Here is a 15,179-nt window from a genome sequence, read left to right as displayed (position 1 = left end):
AACGTGGCTATCGGGTGGGCCTGGAAAAATCAGGGTGGGCCTGAATATCCTCCTATCCCGACCCATCGTATAGTCAAATAAAATGACAAACTGAATATAAAGTTCGGATCTTCCTTAGACAACCATATTTATGCCATTCTTAATAATCAATAAAATAAAAAACACAACGAAACACAAATTAAAAACTAATCTAATAACAATTTTCTAAAACTTTAAACGTTTTTTATTTTCATGAATCTCACAGTCTGGGGCAGTCTGTCAATTTGGGTGGGCCTGTGCACACCCAGGCCCATAGCTCCGCACCTGCTTGAGGATCACTACACATCGTTCAAATTCTATTTTCACCTTCATCCATGTTCCTTGATCAGTGATGTGCAGTGAGGTTGACTGGTGAAGCACCCCTATGGAGTCTGATATAAAAAACAAATTGAAATCAAAATAGAACATTAGGCTGTATTTCAACTTTGACATAATATGTCAACCATTATATCCTTATGATATGCATAAATCCTCAATGAGAGGTTTGGTTAATAATGTGTCTATAGAAAAGAAAGAAAGAATGAACGAAAAACTGAACATGTAGCCTACTCCTCTAAAGAAAAACAAGCTATTAGGATGACTAATTGTGAGCCACATAAACAATTACAGACTGTAAACATTTACAGTACACAGTTGTATCACTGTTACATTATTACTGTATGTGTTCACCTTGGGGCTAAGGAACAATCTTCCATGCACCAAGGAAGGTTTATTGTTCCCCTCTTCTGTAGTAATGGAATATGAGCGGGCTTTAATGAAGACAACACACAAAAGTGCCATCTCCTGTAAAACCTCCTGTAAAAACTGCTAAAAACCACTAGCTAATTGGGTGGGTGCAGAGTTGATGTATACTTTAGTTGGTGGACGAAAAGGAAGAGGGAGTGAAAAAAAAAAGTGTTAGTTACCCTGAAAAAAACAGAACCTCAAATAGTTGTAAATGCAGCTGTAAGAACTGTTCATGTTCATATATTTCAATTGCCTCAATTACCCCCCAAAATTTAGCTGCTTTAATCGTGTCAAGAAATTAAATTAGGTAATTTCTGGTTCATTGGGCTTAAGGGAAGATTGTCTTATGGATAGGCCTCTTCCATTTGCATTCTAGGGCAGAGGAACAGTTCCTTTGTGACTCAAACCTCATTTGTATCTTCTTGTTCAGCACAGGACACCATTTCACAAAGTCCCACTGTTATTAGTTTTTGTATAATCCTAATAATTGTGATGAGAGGATGATTAAAAAACAACATAAAATATAGAACCCCAACCCTACAAGTCTGGCTGAGATGTAGGCTACATGTAATGACCAAATCCTTTTTTTTTTTTTTTTTTTTTAATATGCCTTGTGAAGGCATTTCCCATCTTTTTTGCATGGTAATTTAGACACGGTCCCTAGTATCCCAACCAATGCAAGTCATTTCCATCCTCCTTCCCTCTTTCTCTCTCTCTCTCTCTCTCCCTCTCTCTCTCTCGCTCTCTTTCTCCCCACCCCCCCATCTCTCTCTCTCTCTCTCTCTCTCTCTCTCTCTCTCTCTCTCTCTCTCTCTCACTCTCTCTCTCTCTCTCTCTCTCTCACATCACACACACACACACACACACACACACACACCCACTCTCCCTCTCCCGAGAAATCTCCACCCAGCTGTAGATCGGGATGCTGCGAGGTGAGAGGACTGTGATGGAAATAATAGAGAGGAAAGAGAGGGAAGGCGCAAGCCACTGGAGACCAAGAGTGTGTTGGAGGGCAGCATACAGTAGCATCAAGACTATGACACGAGCAAAAAGAAGTACCAACATAAAGTCAGGGTAGATTAAATTCGGAAATGGCTTGGCCTGATTTATGTTGTGTCAGTCAGAATTTTGATGTTTGAAAACAGGGTTCACGTTGCAGCAGTGGAAAAACAATTGAAAATGCTCTAAACTGCTCCACACGTCAGAGACCCGGGAGGACACCGAAGAAAAAGTGCAAACTTAGTTCTTCACATATGGACATCGATCAGGTATGATATCATAACGGAGTTTGCTATCTTAAATAAAGGACGCTGTAATGCATGAAGTTTGGTCTTGACTCTGCAAAGAGCTAGTTTACAGCAATGCAACCTTTCTTTAGTTATTCAATGACAACACATACATGTCACTTCACTGAGTTCAAGTAACGGCCACCCAAATTAATAGTCCTTAGGGATAACTGACTACGTGTTGTTTCTGCAGTTTTGACATGTCTGGATGGCAGTCAGTGATGAGGATGAAGAGGAGGATGAGGGTGAGAGGATCCTTGTCAGAATGTATTTATGTTCGAGTTATGACATGTATATCAGCCCTTGCAAGTGCACATTCTGTTTACACGTTAAATTTAGCAGACAAATCGCTGCTTGTATACAAACAGTTGTAAAAGGTTGTACTCTAGAACGCTGGTGTCATCTAGACAGCTGCGGTTCTCAATCGTTTTGCTACTTGTAACTACTATGTTTACCATTTAGGAAATATATATACTCTTAATAGTCCAAATATTCGTATTTTCTCAGTTTAACCAGTTAGGTTTTAACAATACTTGTCATATTTAAATGGTTTTCCATTGTCAGTAGCTACAAATATTGCATGCCAAGCGATACTCGAGTAAATTGACTGATGCTGGTATGCCAAGTTGGCATGATCGAGTCACATCAGAATTTTGAATTAGCCCAAAGCTAAGGCATTGAATAACTGGTTTAGTATGTTTGTTTTATTGGGGCATCAGTGAAAGTGTCGACAAAATCTCACATGACATTAATTTCTTGCAAATTATTTTGTGACCGCCAAGCGGTGACTCATGGACCCTTTGTTTTCCCTAAACTACAATTTGAGGACTCTTTGTCCAGAGAGACCATTCAAATAACAGACCTGACATGATCATGATAGGTGTCATGCACTGCATACAAAAACTGCACAATCTCTGTGAAATGTTACTTCCTATTAAATTCTCGTGAGTCCATACTGTTGGCAACACTATGGGCCCCTTTCCAAGATAAACTGAATGTTGAATGCAAGCAGCCAACCATGAAGGCGAGCGGGTTCTCCATAAGGGCTACGTGAGTGCCAGTCGTTTATTTTGCCAATAAATAATTCCGTTTGGTGTCAGACACAAAATCAGGATCTATGCATTAGTCTGAAATGCGAATATAGATATAAATGAGTTTCTTCTGCGACTGTTCCATTTTTATCATATCGGAAATCGGTTAACAGGAGGAGTCCTTTTATGTGCAATCTACTTTAACGAGCCCCATATGGATAATTATTCTGGGCTACAATGTACAAAACGTACACCTAATGATAAGTCAGGTGGTCAGGGTAAGTATTGGTCCACCCACTGATGAGCGTAAAAGAAATATTTTGCTGCAGACAAGCGCAAAAGGTATTGCTTTTTATTGTTGTAGCTTTCCATTGAAGGGGTAGAAATAATCTGTTGTATTTTGGTGAATAAAAATGTTGAAAAAGATCAATTTTCACTACTTGCATGGTGGTTCCTGGGCATCTAATCCTATATTCTACAATGTACATGAAGTTGCCTACTAGGTGGCTCTCAACCTTGGGCCCACACTTATAGAAGTTTAGCACAATAAGAAAATATATGTATGGCTATATCATATTTTTCCAACATGACCACACATGGTTACATGTTTAAAGTGCCTTTTTAAAAAAAAAAAAAAGTGCAATGTTTTTCCATCCGTGAATGGGGCATACCTAGGCAAGGGCAAGGCAGCTTTATATAGTGCATTTTATACACAAGATAACTCAATGTGCTTCACATAATAAACAATATAACATTTAACTGTAGTTACAAACAAAAGAGTTTTTTTAAAAATCAAAGAAAACTAAAGAAATAAAAAGTAGCTTACTAAGTTTACTAAAAGAATGTATAGTGCAAAAAGGAGGATTTTGAAATCTATATAGCTGACTGCAGGAGCCAGTGTAAAGCCTTTAGGACTGTAGTAATATGTTCTGTTCAGAAACACGACCTAGTGTACCTTTGCACCATAAATAATGATGCAGGAGCGTACCCAGGCAAGGGCAAGGCAGCTTTATAGAATGTAAAAGGCAAATCCAACCTGGGATGCATGTCAAATATTTCACTGTACAGGAAGTCGTCATATGACAGAATTATGCTTGTACGGCGTCGACTAAATTTGAATTTGTAGTTGAGTGAGTCCACCAACACAGTAGTGAAAATCGATATTAAAGAATTTAATTAGAAAAAGAAAGTATGGAGCTAAATTAGTGTGTTTTATTTGTGTTATTCGACCACATATTCAAACAATTAAAAGTTTGTAAGTTTGAAAGGTTGAATGTTGGTTACCTGTTCGAGACGGGTCCATTATCTACCATTTGAGAATCACTGTAGTAACTAGACAGAAAACATATCTTTATTATGTCGTGTTTTGTCTTTTTTTTTTTTTTTTTTTTTTTCAAATTGCATCAAGATTTAACTGTGAGCATTGTGGAGAGTTTTGCCTTTTGTATTTGTGTTGCTCCACAAAAAAGGCCATTTATTTCCAATCATCAGAGTCAATAAAATTCATTGTCAAATGTTCAGTTCATTTGTACAACTCTACCCTAAAGTTTTGCTGCCTTGAATAACTTGCTTCACAATAGTTCTACAGCGTTGTGCAATCCTTCACAGGCAGCTCTTCAGAACTGTAAGCGTTTTCCTCTTGTACTTCCAGATATATTAAATGGTACATAAACGATCCCTTGAATTGTGAAACGTTGGAAGCAATCAGCCGGAGGATGGGGAGACGAGCGGCTGACCTGACCACTCCCGTACCAGTTTTGGGCGTCCCAGCCCTGGTTGGAGCGCGTAGCTGGAGGACAACAGAAGACGACACAACCGGAGGAGCGCAGCTTCATACGTGGGGTCTTCAAAGCAGCAGCATTGGCGTGCAAACATCCCCAGGGATAGGGAGAGCACCTTCCGAGCGGTGCGCACAGCTCATGTATAAACTCCACATGCAATCAGATCATAGCGCCCGCACGACCAGCAGCTACATTACCAAGGAGTACAAAGAGATACTACTGCTAACAAACAGTGAAAGGGAAAACGGGGCAAAGAGTGGGGACTTGAGAAGTAAAAAGGAAGTGACTTTTCAAGAACTTGTAGGTGAGACCTTGGGGGATGTCGTGTGCGGTCAGGATCGTAGATGCCGCACTCCTAGAGCAATCAAGGCCACCCCACATTCTGCAAGGGCTGTAACCAATGTGGGGCCACGAACAAAACCTACTGTTCGCTACGCCAACGGTAGCGTGGTTGATTCAGAGGCGATGGGTGGCATTAGCATCGATAATGGTGAATCGACCCCAACTCACAGAGGACACCAAAAAAGAACGCACACCCATTACACCGAGTCAAGGAATGCGAAAATATGCAACCAGTGCGGAGGCAGACGAACAGCGGGAGTTGAGATTTTAGGGAAGAAAATTCTTACTGCTCCTGCTTTCCAAACAGAGAAACTATTTCATTCAGCCCACGATGTGCTTTACTCTGGCCATAATGAGACCGATATCCAACCAAGCAACCATCAACTCCCTGAGAATTCCCTTTACAGAGAAAAAGAGACAAGCCCTCAACAAGGATCACATCTTCATGAAGCACCAGGACATGGAATAACACGACACCCTGCATGTCCAGTCCATTCAATTAAAGGACAGTTTTTCACGCATGGACACTCCGCCGCCTCAACCCATTCTCAGACCATCCACACTAATGCAATCACTTCCACTAAAGCTGAAACAAAAAAGGATAGTTTAGATCCACTAACAAACACGCCCCTTGACAATAAAATCCCCCAAACAGGAAGTCTCCCATCGATCCCTCTTATGGCCACAGCTACTCAATCAAACTACCCCCACACACAGACTCATTCTAAATACCATCATAATGCCCTGCAAAAGGTGTGTGTGTCCGTGCATGCCACACAAGAAAACACTCCATCTCATTTGTACACAACATCCAAAGGAAACACAACAGGTACCGTCCCTAAAACTGTCCAAACCTTCAATAATACACTCATGTCCACAAAAAGTACTAACACTGTGTTTGCACACCATGAAACCATACCCCAGAATTCGCCACATGCTTCACAACAAATAAAAACAAAAGATGACTCTCAAGTATCTCCTAAATATCCCATCAAATTATCAGACCACCACAAATCAAGATCATACAGCAGTGTGGCTGTAACTAGCCCCGTCAAACATTATGCTAACTTAAAAGGAAATGCTAATGCATGTGTCAAGCAGAATCCCAAATTTTTGAATGCAAACAAACAGCCGGTGTCCTCAAATTCGGAATCAACACGTTGCGGGAACACAGCCTCTTTAAATGTATCTTGTGCAACCTTTGATTCTAAATTGGGGATGTCAGCTCCCATCTCCACAACTACTAATTATGCTTTGTTCAGAAACACAGCCCTGAGGAGCTCTTCAAATATTCACCCTTCATCTACTTTAAAAGTAAAGCAAAAGAACTCTAGCGTGTCATATAATTCCTTGCTTAAAACAAGCAATGTGTCACACCAGCACAACAAATCAATTAATCATAATACATTTCCCTGTGCTAACAAGCCTTGCCTGACACAAACAACTGACATCACATCCGAACCCATATATGTACCTGCTGTTACAAATCACAAAAATGTGTCAAAAACAGCTCAGACGGCACCGCTTGGCCTGTCAAAAGTGTCCAAAATCAGTCTTGTGTCAAATGTGATACAAACCACTCCAAACAGAACTAACGATTCAAGCAAGCTTAACAGTGAGTTGCATACTGATGAAAAACTATTGAGTAGTGATCAAATCAATGATTTACCATGGAATGAGTCGAAGCAACATTCAGCTATATCGCAGGACGCAACGCCTCAAAATAGCACTTGCCCAATTAAGTCAAACAATTCCTGTCTGCGGGGTTGCATGAACGCAAAACAACAAACGGGTGAACATTATCAAGAAAGCACAGTAATGGAACACAAGGGACATCGTGCTACATGCCCAACAGACATAACAGCCCAGCAGATGGATTCAAATACAGAAGAGTTTGCCTTGGGCACATCACCCATGCATGCAAACAGTAAGACTGACTCAAATGCAGATAAACAGACGCATCCAAATGATCCAACAGCCTCTGTCACAGCAAAAGGAAAACATGAGCCCATTATCTCAATGCTGGCAAAGAGAAATGTACATTATGATCTCAAGCACATGCAGAGGCTTGAGTCAAACAAATCACCGTTTGCACAATCTCTCAAAGGCCCAACGTTAATTGCACCAGCGCTGAGCTGCAGTGAGGGAGAACTTTGTACGCATTGCAATTCCGCATCCCTCCAACGCCTCAGGTCCAGTGAGGCTGAGGCAATCGTCAGCCTGGATTCAAAGGTTGCCCCCGAGCAGGAGACGGCGGACCTCATCCAGGCCCATTCCCACCCGGGTGAAGCAGCCCTGCTTCTGCCTTCGTCCCCTCAGTACTCGAAATCGGCAACCATAGAACATAGGCTTGAAAGTGTGGAGGCCAGTTTGGCAGCCAACAAGGACAGAATCGCTACTCTGCTGAACATCATCCATGACCTGGAGGCGAACCACACTCCTGCCTCTGGGTAAGAGGATGTATGTGTGTGCGTGGGGAGAGTGGTTTGCATGGTTTTATTTTTGTTGACCAAAGCATCATTGCCTGAGAATTTAACACAATGTTCATTTCTAATATAATATTCACATTCCAATCTGCCTTGTTATATATTAACATAATCCACTCTAGACAGGTACTCTAAAATATTTTGAGAATGTCCTACAGTGCTGCTCTTCTTAGGTCAAGTGAGTCATCATTTGCACTGGCCTGAATTCTGAAGAGGCTCTTTATTCAAATGCCCGACAACATGTTTCTCCACTTGAAGAAATGTTTGTGAGCATTTCTGCGTATGGACTTTAATGAATGTTAGAATTTTTTATTTTTTTTTAATTTTGGCGTGTTTCTTAATTATTTAATTAGGACATACCAAAGCTTAAATTGCCTCTGGCAATGTGTCTCTGTCAATCATTCTCATCCAACATGGAGTACTAATATGTTGTGACTGCTGTCTGAGGTCACGTTTCAAAGTTTAGAGTTGGTTATATCTCTGGCAGAATGTGTGTTTTACTATTCCTTGTTGCCAACACAAAAGTGTTTATAAAGTTGTTCCTACAAAAATCTTCTCTGCATGTTTTGTGTGTCTTTTACAGTCGTCAATTCTACAAAACGGGACAGGACCTCAAAAACTGTTACATCTGCCAAAAGACGGCTTGTATTGTTTACAGGTTAGTGACGTTTTGGACTTTTAACTGACTTGGGTTGCTTTTAAATGCAACAAATGAGGTCAACATAAAACCATGATAATGGGATACTTTTGAAAATATCACGCATGACCAATATAAAATCGAATCTGTTATATTTTATAAGATTAATTACACCATCAAGATGGAACATTGCGTCAGGTGGAGGCAATAGAATGATAAATTGTAATCCCCCTGAGCCAACTATTCTGTTTGTGGAAAGGAAGTTAAGAACGGCTCTGAAATCTAAAATTCTTCTGATCTCTTGAAACAGAAAAAAAATGCCTCATGCTTTACAAAGCAAAGGCTGAGACACCTTTATGCTGATGATGATGATGGTGTGGAAGATGAAGAGGCCGTCTCTAGGTCTATTCTATCTTAAAATGAAGAAATTGAATGTTGAAGTTGTTTAGTGGCCTCTGTTTGCAGCTTGTCCTTAAAGGGGGAGTTTGCAATTAAAAGAAATTATTAGTCACGTTTGTTGAAACTGGCCATAGTACATGATTAATATGATTGGTGATTGCCTGTTTTAACATGTTTGTCCATTCAGCGTGGAGTATGACTTCAGACAGCAGGAAAGGTGCTTCTTGGAGGTTCTTAATCAACACTCAACAAGAAGAAATAAAGCTTACCAAACTTTTGCGCTGGACTTCAGTCTGCTCAGAAAAGCCGTGAAGAACGTGAAGAAGTCAAAGAAGAAAAGCAAAAAGCTCTACAAAGTTCTGTTAAAGTGGCTGCCCAGGAAAATACAGCAAGTTTAGAACTCTAAACCCAAAGACTTTGGACACAAGACTTCTAGGACGTTCATTTTAGTCACGGCTAACTGATGATGAGTGAGATAATCTTTTACCCATTAATCCTCTATTATGTCTAAGTTTGTGCCTGAATTTGCTTTTGAGTTTTATGACTTTCATTTGGATAGAGAGAATAAGTTCTCTTTAAAGCACATATAAACATTATATGTACAAGTTTCCTAGTTTCATAATTCTCATCTTATGTGCGAACCGCAAACCAGACAAGGTGCGAAGGTGGATATGTGATATATATAGTATGAAAAATAAGATCTTTTTAACAAAGGCCATGGATGAAATAATATGGTTGAACTATAACTGCGTTCATTCATCCATTTTTTTTTCCAAGTAATCCCTCAATATATATATTTTTTGGAATACATTGTAGTACATTGTGTCTGAAATCTTACTAAAATCTCCAAGGAACAGGCTTATTCTCTACAGCATAATGAGGGTCTAATTTAAGATAATAGCCAAATGGATGAAAGTGACATCCTCTGATAACATAAAGGGCACATACTAATTCTGTATGTAGTTTTCCAATTTTCTAGCAGCTTCCAAAAAAGAAACATGGATTTCCCTCCAAACATCCTTGAGATTTATTCCAGCCACCATAGGCTTGAAACGGATATGTTTTTGTTTTTGTTTTGTTGAAGTTCCAAATATGACCACAATCATTAAAAAAATATATCAGTCACTGTCGAAAATATTTTTGTAATGCTTTTCATGTGCATGTCAGCATTGTTTGCTGAGGCTCGTGAAACTTTTTTTCTTTTCTTTTTTTTAACAAAAAAAAAAAAACTCTATGAGGTTTACCCTCTTACTCCTCTATTTATGGGAATGCTGCTGCCGGTTTGATTCGCAGACGCGACTAATGAGTCATTTTGACGTAGAGACTCACTGGCAGTGTTCCCTGGGGACGACGAAGGATGGAGGAAGGCAAAGAAGGGCGGTTGGGGTTTACTGTCACTCCGCCACCCAGGGTCAAGTGTCCTCTAGGAGGGGTTTTGGAGGAGCAGTAATCCACTGGAGATGTGAGAGATCAGCTTCTCTGGGTAGAAAATGTGATATGACAGGCCACAAAAGAAGAGACACAATGGTGAAATTTCAGACAGAGAAAGTGCTTGCCATTGGCCTTTATGGTAGACTTTAAATTTGCTTAATTTTATGGGTTGTATGGATAATGTAATCAGAGATCAATCAGTCACATTTTATCTATGTAGCACTTTTCATACACAAAAATGCAACTCAAAGTGCTGTGCAATAAAAACATCCAAAACACAAGATAAAAAGAAGACCCCCTCCTTCCATTCCTCCCAACATACACAAAGACATATATCCACCAGTACATCAGCACTCACACACACAAAACACACAACCTGATAAACTGTGTTAAAAAGACATGACAAGGCACAGAGAAACCATAGGAGGGAAGGGTACCCAAGGGGAGCTCATTCACGCTGAGGGGAATGACAACCCACGGCCACAGGGAGCGCCACCATCACAGAGACCCCCAGCCCAGATTAACTGGGTAGACCCTACATTTAGTGTAGAGGCCCCAGGTCACCCGGGCCTAAGGAGCCCCTGCGATGACGCACCCCGCGGGAAGGGCAGCCACCCCTCCCAGCGTGAATGCCCCCCTTGAGGAAACACTGGAGCTAAAAGCTAACAACAACCAAAATTAACAAAACTAAAAGACAAACCAATAATATAATCCAAGAACTAAAATCAGTAAAATAAGGTAAAAATAGTCCTCAATCAAAAGAAAAAGATAAATTATCTAAAATTATTTAAAAGTCATAGATATACTTATTCATTCATTATATTATTGGGAGTGGCGCTTGTGTTGTTGCATCATGCAGTTCTTTGTAATATTTGGGTTATAGTAGCAAAATATTAGATTTATTGTATTGAGTATGTACATACTGAAATGAATGACGCGTTCTACTATATTCTAGTGTAGTGAGCTTTTCATCAAAATGAACAAGTAATCCCGTTCATTCACCATCAAAACAGGATATGTGCAATACAGTACCCTAGATGTGAAAATGACTGTCCGGTTTTAGGAAAATTGTGAGCACTTTCCTTGCTTCTTTTCACTCTGCTATTTCGCTTTTATTTGGCTGTGATGTGAAAGGCGCAATTGCTGATTAAAGACCGCTTAGATGCTGAAGTGCAGCCAAAACATCAAGCAACTCTGGCCAACATCCTTGAAAGGCTGAAAATTAGCTTGTTAGTCACAAACATCACCTCAGGCTCACTCACGTCTCTCTCAACTGCGTGTAAGAGGATGACTGACAGTCAACACAGCTTGGAGGCCCCTTTAATTACTGTTGTTGTCTTATAATCAGCTATAGCCTGCCACAACAAAAACATTAATAATCATGATAAGCAATTCTAATGAAGTGTCATTAACAGCAGCATACTATGATGCTTAAAAATATATTTATATAAAGTACTTTAATTTCAACTAATCCCGATATTTGGCAGGCCCACATTAATATAAATTGGATTGAGTATTTATTGTAAGGCTTGCATTGCATTGCAATGTTAGTCGGTGTCCTCATTTGGGTCTCGGGTGAGGTGGGGCAGCTGTATTTAGGAGACCGGCAAAGTACAGTACACCCTGCAGATGCCTAATCCTACATAATACACCCGCTCAGTACTCACTCATGTCCAGCAGGTGGTGTAGTCACTTGCGATGCAATGGCATAAAACTTGGAAACTGCAGTACAGTACTGAACATTACAGTGTGAATAATCACATGCCTCTAACAATAAGTAATACAACATTAATATTGTATTAATACAGCAAACAAAGTTGAGTTGGCACACGTGGGTTACTTTTTACAGAAATGAAAGTTCTTCTGTGCTAAATATGCTCATTTTATGGCTTCCTTTTGGGCAAAGGATCACCAGCCTGTGTATTTGTGTTCTTTCAAAAAAAATCATCCACTATTCAGTATAACCATCTAGTTGAGTCAAGCTATAACTGGAGATGAATGTGTACAAAGTGAGTGTTGTTATGCCACATGCCCAAATTTGGGTAGGGAGGTTGATTTATACATGAGAGCAAACTGCAGGTTAGCCATACTTTTTTTTTTAATTTCCTGTGGGTAAAGTCTTCAGACATTCAGATTGTTTCAAAATGCTTAAAAACCTAAGCACTGAACTCAAGTTCAACTAAAATAATGACACAAAAACAAATGATATGTCTGAGTTAGAATATTGATAAAATGACATATTTCAAGTGGAAACAATAGTGACTGATTAATCCTAAACGATGAATAAGTATACCAGAGATGGGCGGGAGGTGCATGTTTGGTTGACTGCTATGACAGTCAATAAGCCTGAGAAAAAAAAAAAAAAAACATAGCGGGTGAAGTTCTGAAACGGAACAAAAGCGAGGGGAAAGCGAGAGAAAAATAACAAACTGCATTTGGCTGGCATTAGACATTATTTAGGATCCAGGAAGAAGTTTTTTGAACAATGTGAGGTGAGTCATCCCTTCTATTTTGTGGTGGTCACTGACAGAGATGGACAATTTAAATGCTGGAGGGGGCCATAATTTTTCATCAATGCTACTGTGGGGCCACATAAAATTCCACTTTGAATATGGACAAAATATGTGCATACATGCAAAATACGTGTTCTTACTTAGTCTCTTTCATTTTTCTTAATATATTTCTCAATGCATGTCCTGTAGAAAAGATCCACTATCTTAATACAACAACAAAGCAAACAACAAAACATTCAACACCTGCATACTTGTGGTTTGGCACCCACAGATTCTCATATTCTGAGATTTTTTTCTCAATTCAATATTTTCTCATTCTTTTTCCATTTGTTTTCCCAATTTCTCCTTTTTTTACTGTAGAAAACATATATTGAATATTCATCAGTGTTTTTGAAGAATTGTTTGGATTAAAAAAAAAAAAACGTGGTTGAAATCACAACCTTGAGGGGGCAATAACTTCCTCCCATGCAAATGATCACCCTGCTTTACTGCAGGCCATTATGTTACCATGACGACCATCAACAGAGCTTTTGGTTTGCAACTTAGGGAGACCGATCACGGCTGACCTGGTTTCTGAATCTGAGCCGTGATTGTTCGTTGTGAGCAATTGTGATGTCATTTTCAGTCGACAGATGACAAAATGGCCGCCCCCAGAAATGGCTAAAAACGACGGCATTTTTCTGCTTAACTTATATTCCACAAACACAAAATTAATCAGAATGCCGTGTTTCAACTAGTGGGCCTGCTGGGAACATATTCTTGAAAAAAATATATGTTTGGGTTGACTTCTGCTTTAAGTCTCTTTTTGCCTTGAATTTTCAGAAATTGGCAACTAAGAAAATATTTACAGTGCCTGTTTAATTTTTTGTTTAATTTCAAACTTGATGGGACACTAGGGACATAACTGTTTGTGTAAAAGCAATTAAAAAGTCAATTTTCCATAACACTGTATGTCCCCTTTGGCTGTCTTAATGGGCCATTGTGCACTGCGTTCAGTCAGTGGCCAAATAAAAGAAGAAAAGTCAGTCAGTCAGTCAGTCACAATGGAAACAAGAGTTTTTCCCTGAGGGGAGCCATTGACAATCCTTTATAAACGAATAATAAAATAGAGAATTGTATTTTAGAGAAATGGTGAGGCAATTGTTTAACTGCATAGCTGGAGGAACTCTTTATTTTATTGGGACTAGCTATTGCTTTTTACAGTAGACAAGAATATGGAATGAAAACGAACATTTGCAATCATAACCTGATCTACTTAAAATATATAAATTAACTATTGTAAAATGAATTTTACACAAGATAAGTTAGTTGGTAGCATTTTTAGTCCGGCTACTGCGTTTCTCGCTCCGAAAAGATCAGTGTAGCATTTAAGCTTCCAAAATGCATCCATTCAAGTTATTTGAAAAGCATGGGATTGCACTAACAAATCCTTCTGTTTTTTCCATCAGTTTCTTTTCCTGGTGGGATGAGGAGTTTCATGATGTCCTTAAACATCTTGAGCATGTTTGTTTTACTCCTCAGGCTTTGACTGGATGTTTTATGGTTGTTATTGTTGTTTATGCATAGAACAGCCCACGCTTATCTTATATTTGGGCTCTTGTAAAAATAAATAAAAAAATCCATCATTAGGAAGTTAATTTCCATCCCCAATGAGTATACAAACAGCAGTTTAATAGGTCCCTGTTCATTTTTCCTGGTGGTCATCATATCATGCATTATAGTGCCATGAAAAAGTATAGTTTGCTCCATTATTTTAACATTTACTACAAGGTCATCAAACAAATCTACAATAAATATCAACCATGATAACCATAGTAAACATAAAATGAAGTTTTTAGAGGGAGATTTTATTCATTAAGGGAAAAATAATCAGGTTTGTTGGGGAAGGGAAACATCTAAAACGTGCAGGATCGCACCCTCGAGAACCGAAGTTTGACACGTGTGTTAAAGGAAACCCCTACAGTGATTAAGATTCATGCATCCGTTCATTCGTGCAAAAATGTAGTGAATCTGAGTCGGAATGGTTGTTTATCTGTCCGATTCCTAAGTGGAAAATGAATGAATGAATGAATGAATGAATGAATGGATGGATGAATGAATAAAAATTGTATGGAAACTATCTTGGTGCAGGCCCAATCCCTTTACAGATAAGTGTGTGTGTGTGTGTGTGTGGGTGTGTGTGGGGGTGTGCGTGGGGGTGCGTGTGGGTGTGTGTGTGTGTGTGTGTATGTTTCATGCACACACACGTACGAATAGAATAAAAACATTTTTATGTGCAATCAATTTCTCCCCCGTTGGTGCCTTTTGCTGCAAGTGCAATGATAATAAAATTAGTTTGCTTTTCCTTCAACAGGGGCTTGTTGACCTCAAAGAATCACAGCAGGGAAAAGAAAAAAATACCAGTGCCTGGGAAGATTTTTCCATTGTGTGACCTATGAACTTCCCAGACAAGAGCAAGCGACTCCAAGACTTCAGCGTTGTTTTACTGACTCGGCGCAAGAGAGCATC

At 39.4% G+C, this 15,179-nt stretch overlaps 1 protein-coding gene across 2 annotated transcripts; it reads left to right on the top strand.

Annotated features, from left to right (window-relative positions):
- Positions 1-1,700: 1,700 nt before the first annotated feature.
- On the top strand, positions 1,701-9,812 carry LOC147133156 (uncharacterized). Of its 2 annotated transcripts, XM_086012685.1 has the most exons (5): positions 1,701-2,033; positions 2,245-2,296; positions 4,734-7,655; positions 8,275-8,349; positions 8,915-9,812. In XM_086012685.1, exons 3-5 carry the CDS (start codon positions 4,798-4,800, stop codon positions 9,123-9,125), a joined length of 3,144 nt encoding a protein of 1,047 aa, XP_085868811.1. In that variant the 5' UTR covers positions 1,701-2,033; positions 2,245-2,296; positions 4,734-4,797; the 3' UTR covers positions 9,126-9,812. The 2 variants fall into 2 exon arrangements, with proteins under 2 accessions (XP_085868811.1, XP_085868812.1); XM_086012686.1 differs by lacking the exon at positions 2,245-2,296.
- Positions 9,813-15,179: the final 5,367 nt, after the last annotated feature.

This window comes from Filicampus tigris, chromosome 17 (assembly GCF_054856515.1).
Source record: "Filicampus tigris isolate MCC_2025a chromosome 17, RoL_Ftig_1.0, whole genome shotgun sequence".
Lineage (NCBI taxonomy): Eukaryota > Metazoa > Chordata > Actinopteri > Syngnathiformes > Syngnathidae > Filicampus > Filicampus tigris.
This window is presented reverse-complemented; position numbering and strand designations above follow the sequence as displayed.

Bases quoted from the DNA above. Each gene is read 5' to 3' on its own strand.
- LOC147133156 (XM_086012686.1), top strand. From the start codon at position 4,798: ATGGGGAGACGAGCGGCTGACCTGACCACTCCCGTACCAGTTTTGGGC. The intron at 7,656-8,274 runs GTAAGAGGATGT...TGTCTTTTACAG, and splicing joins AACCACACTCCTGCCTCTGG to TCGTCAATTCTACAAAACGG. The intron at 8,350-8,914 runs GTTAGTGACGTT...TTGTCCATTCAG, and splicing joins ACGGCTTGTATTGTTTACAG to CGTGGAGTATGACTTCAGAC.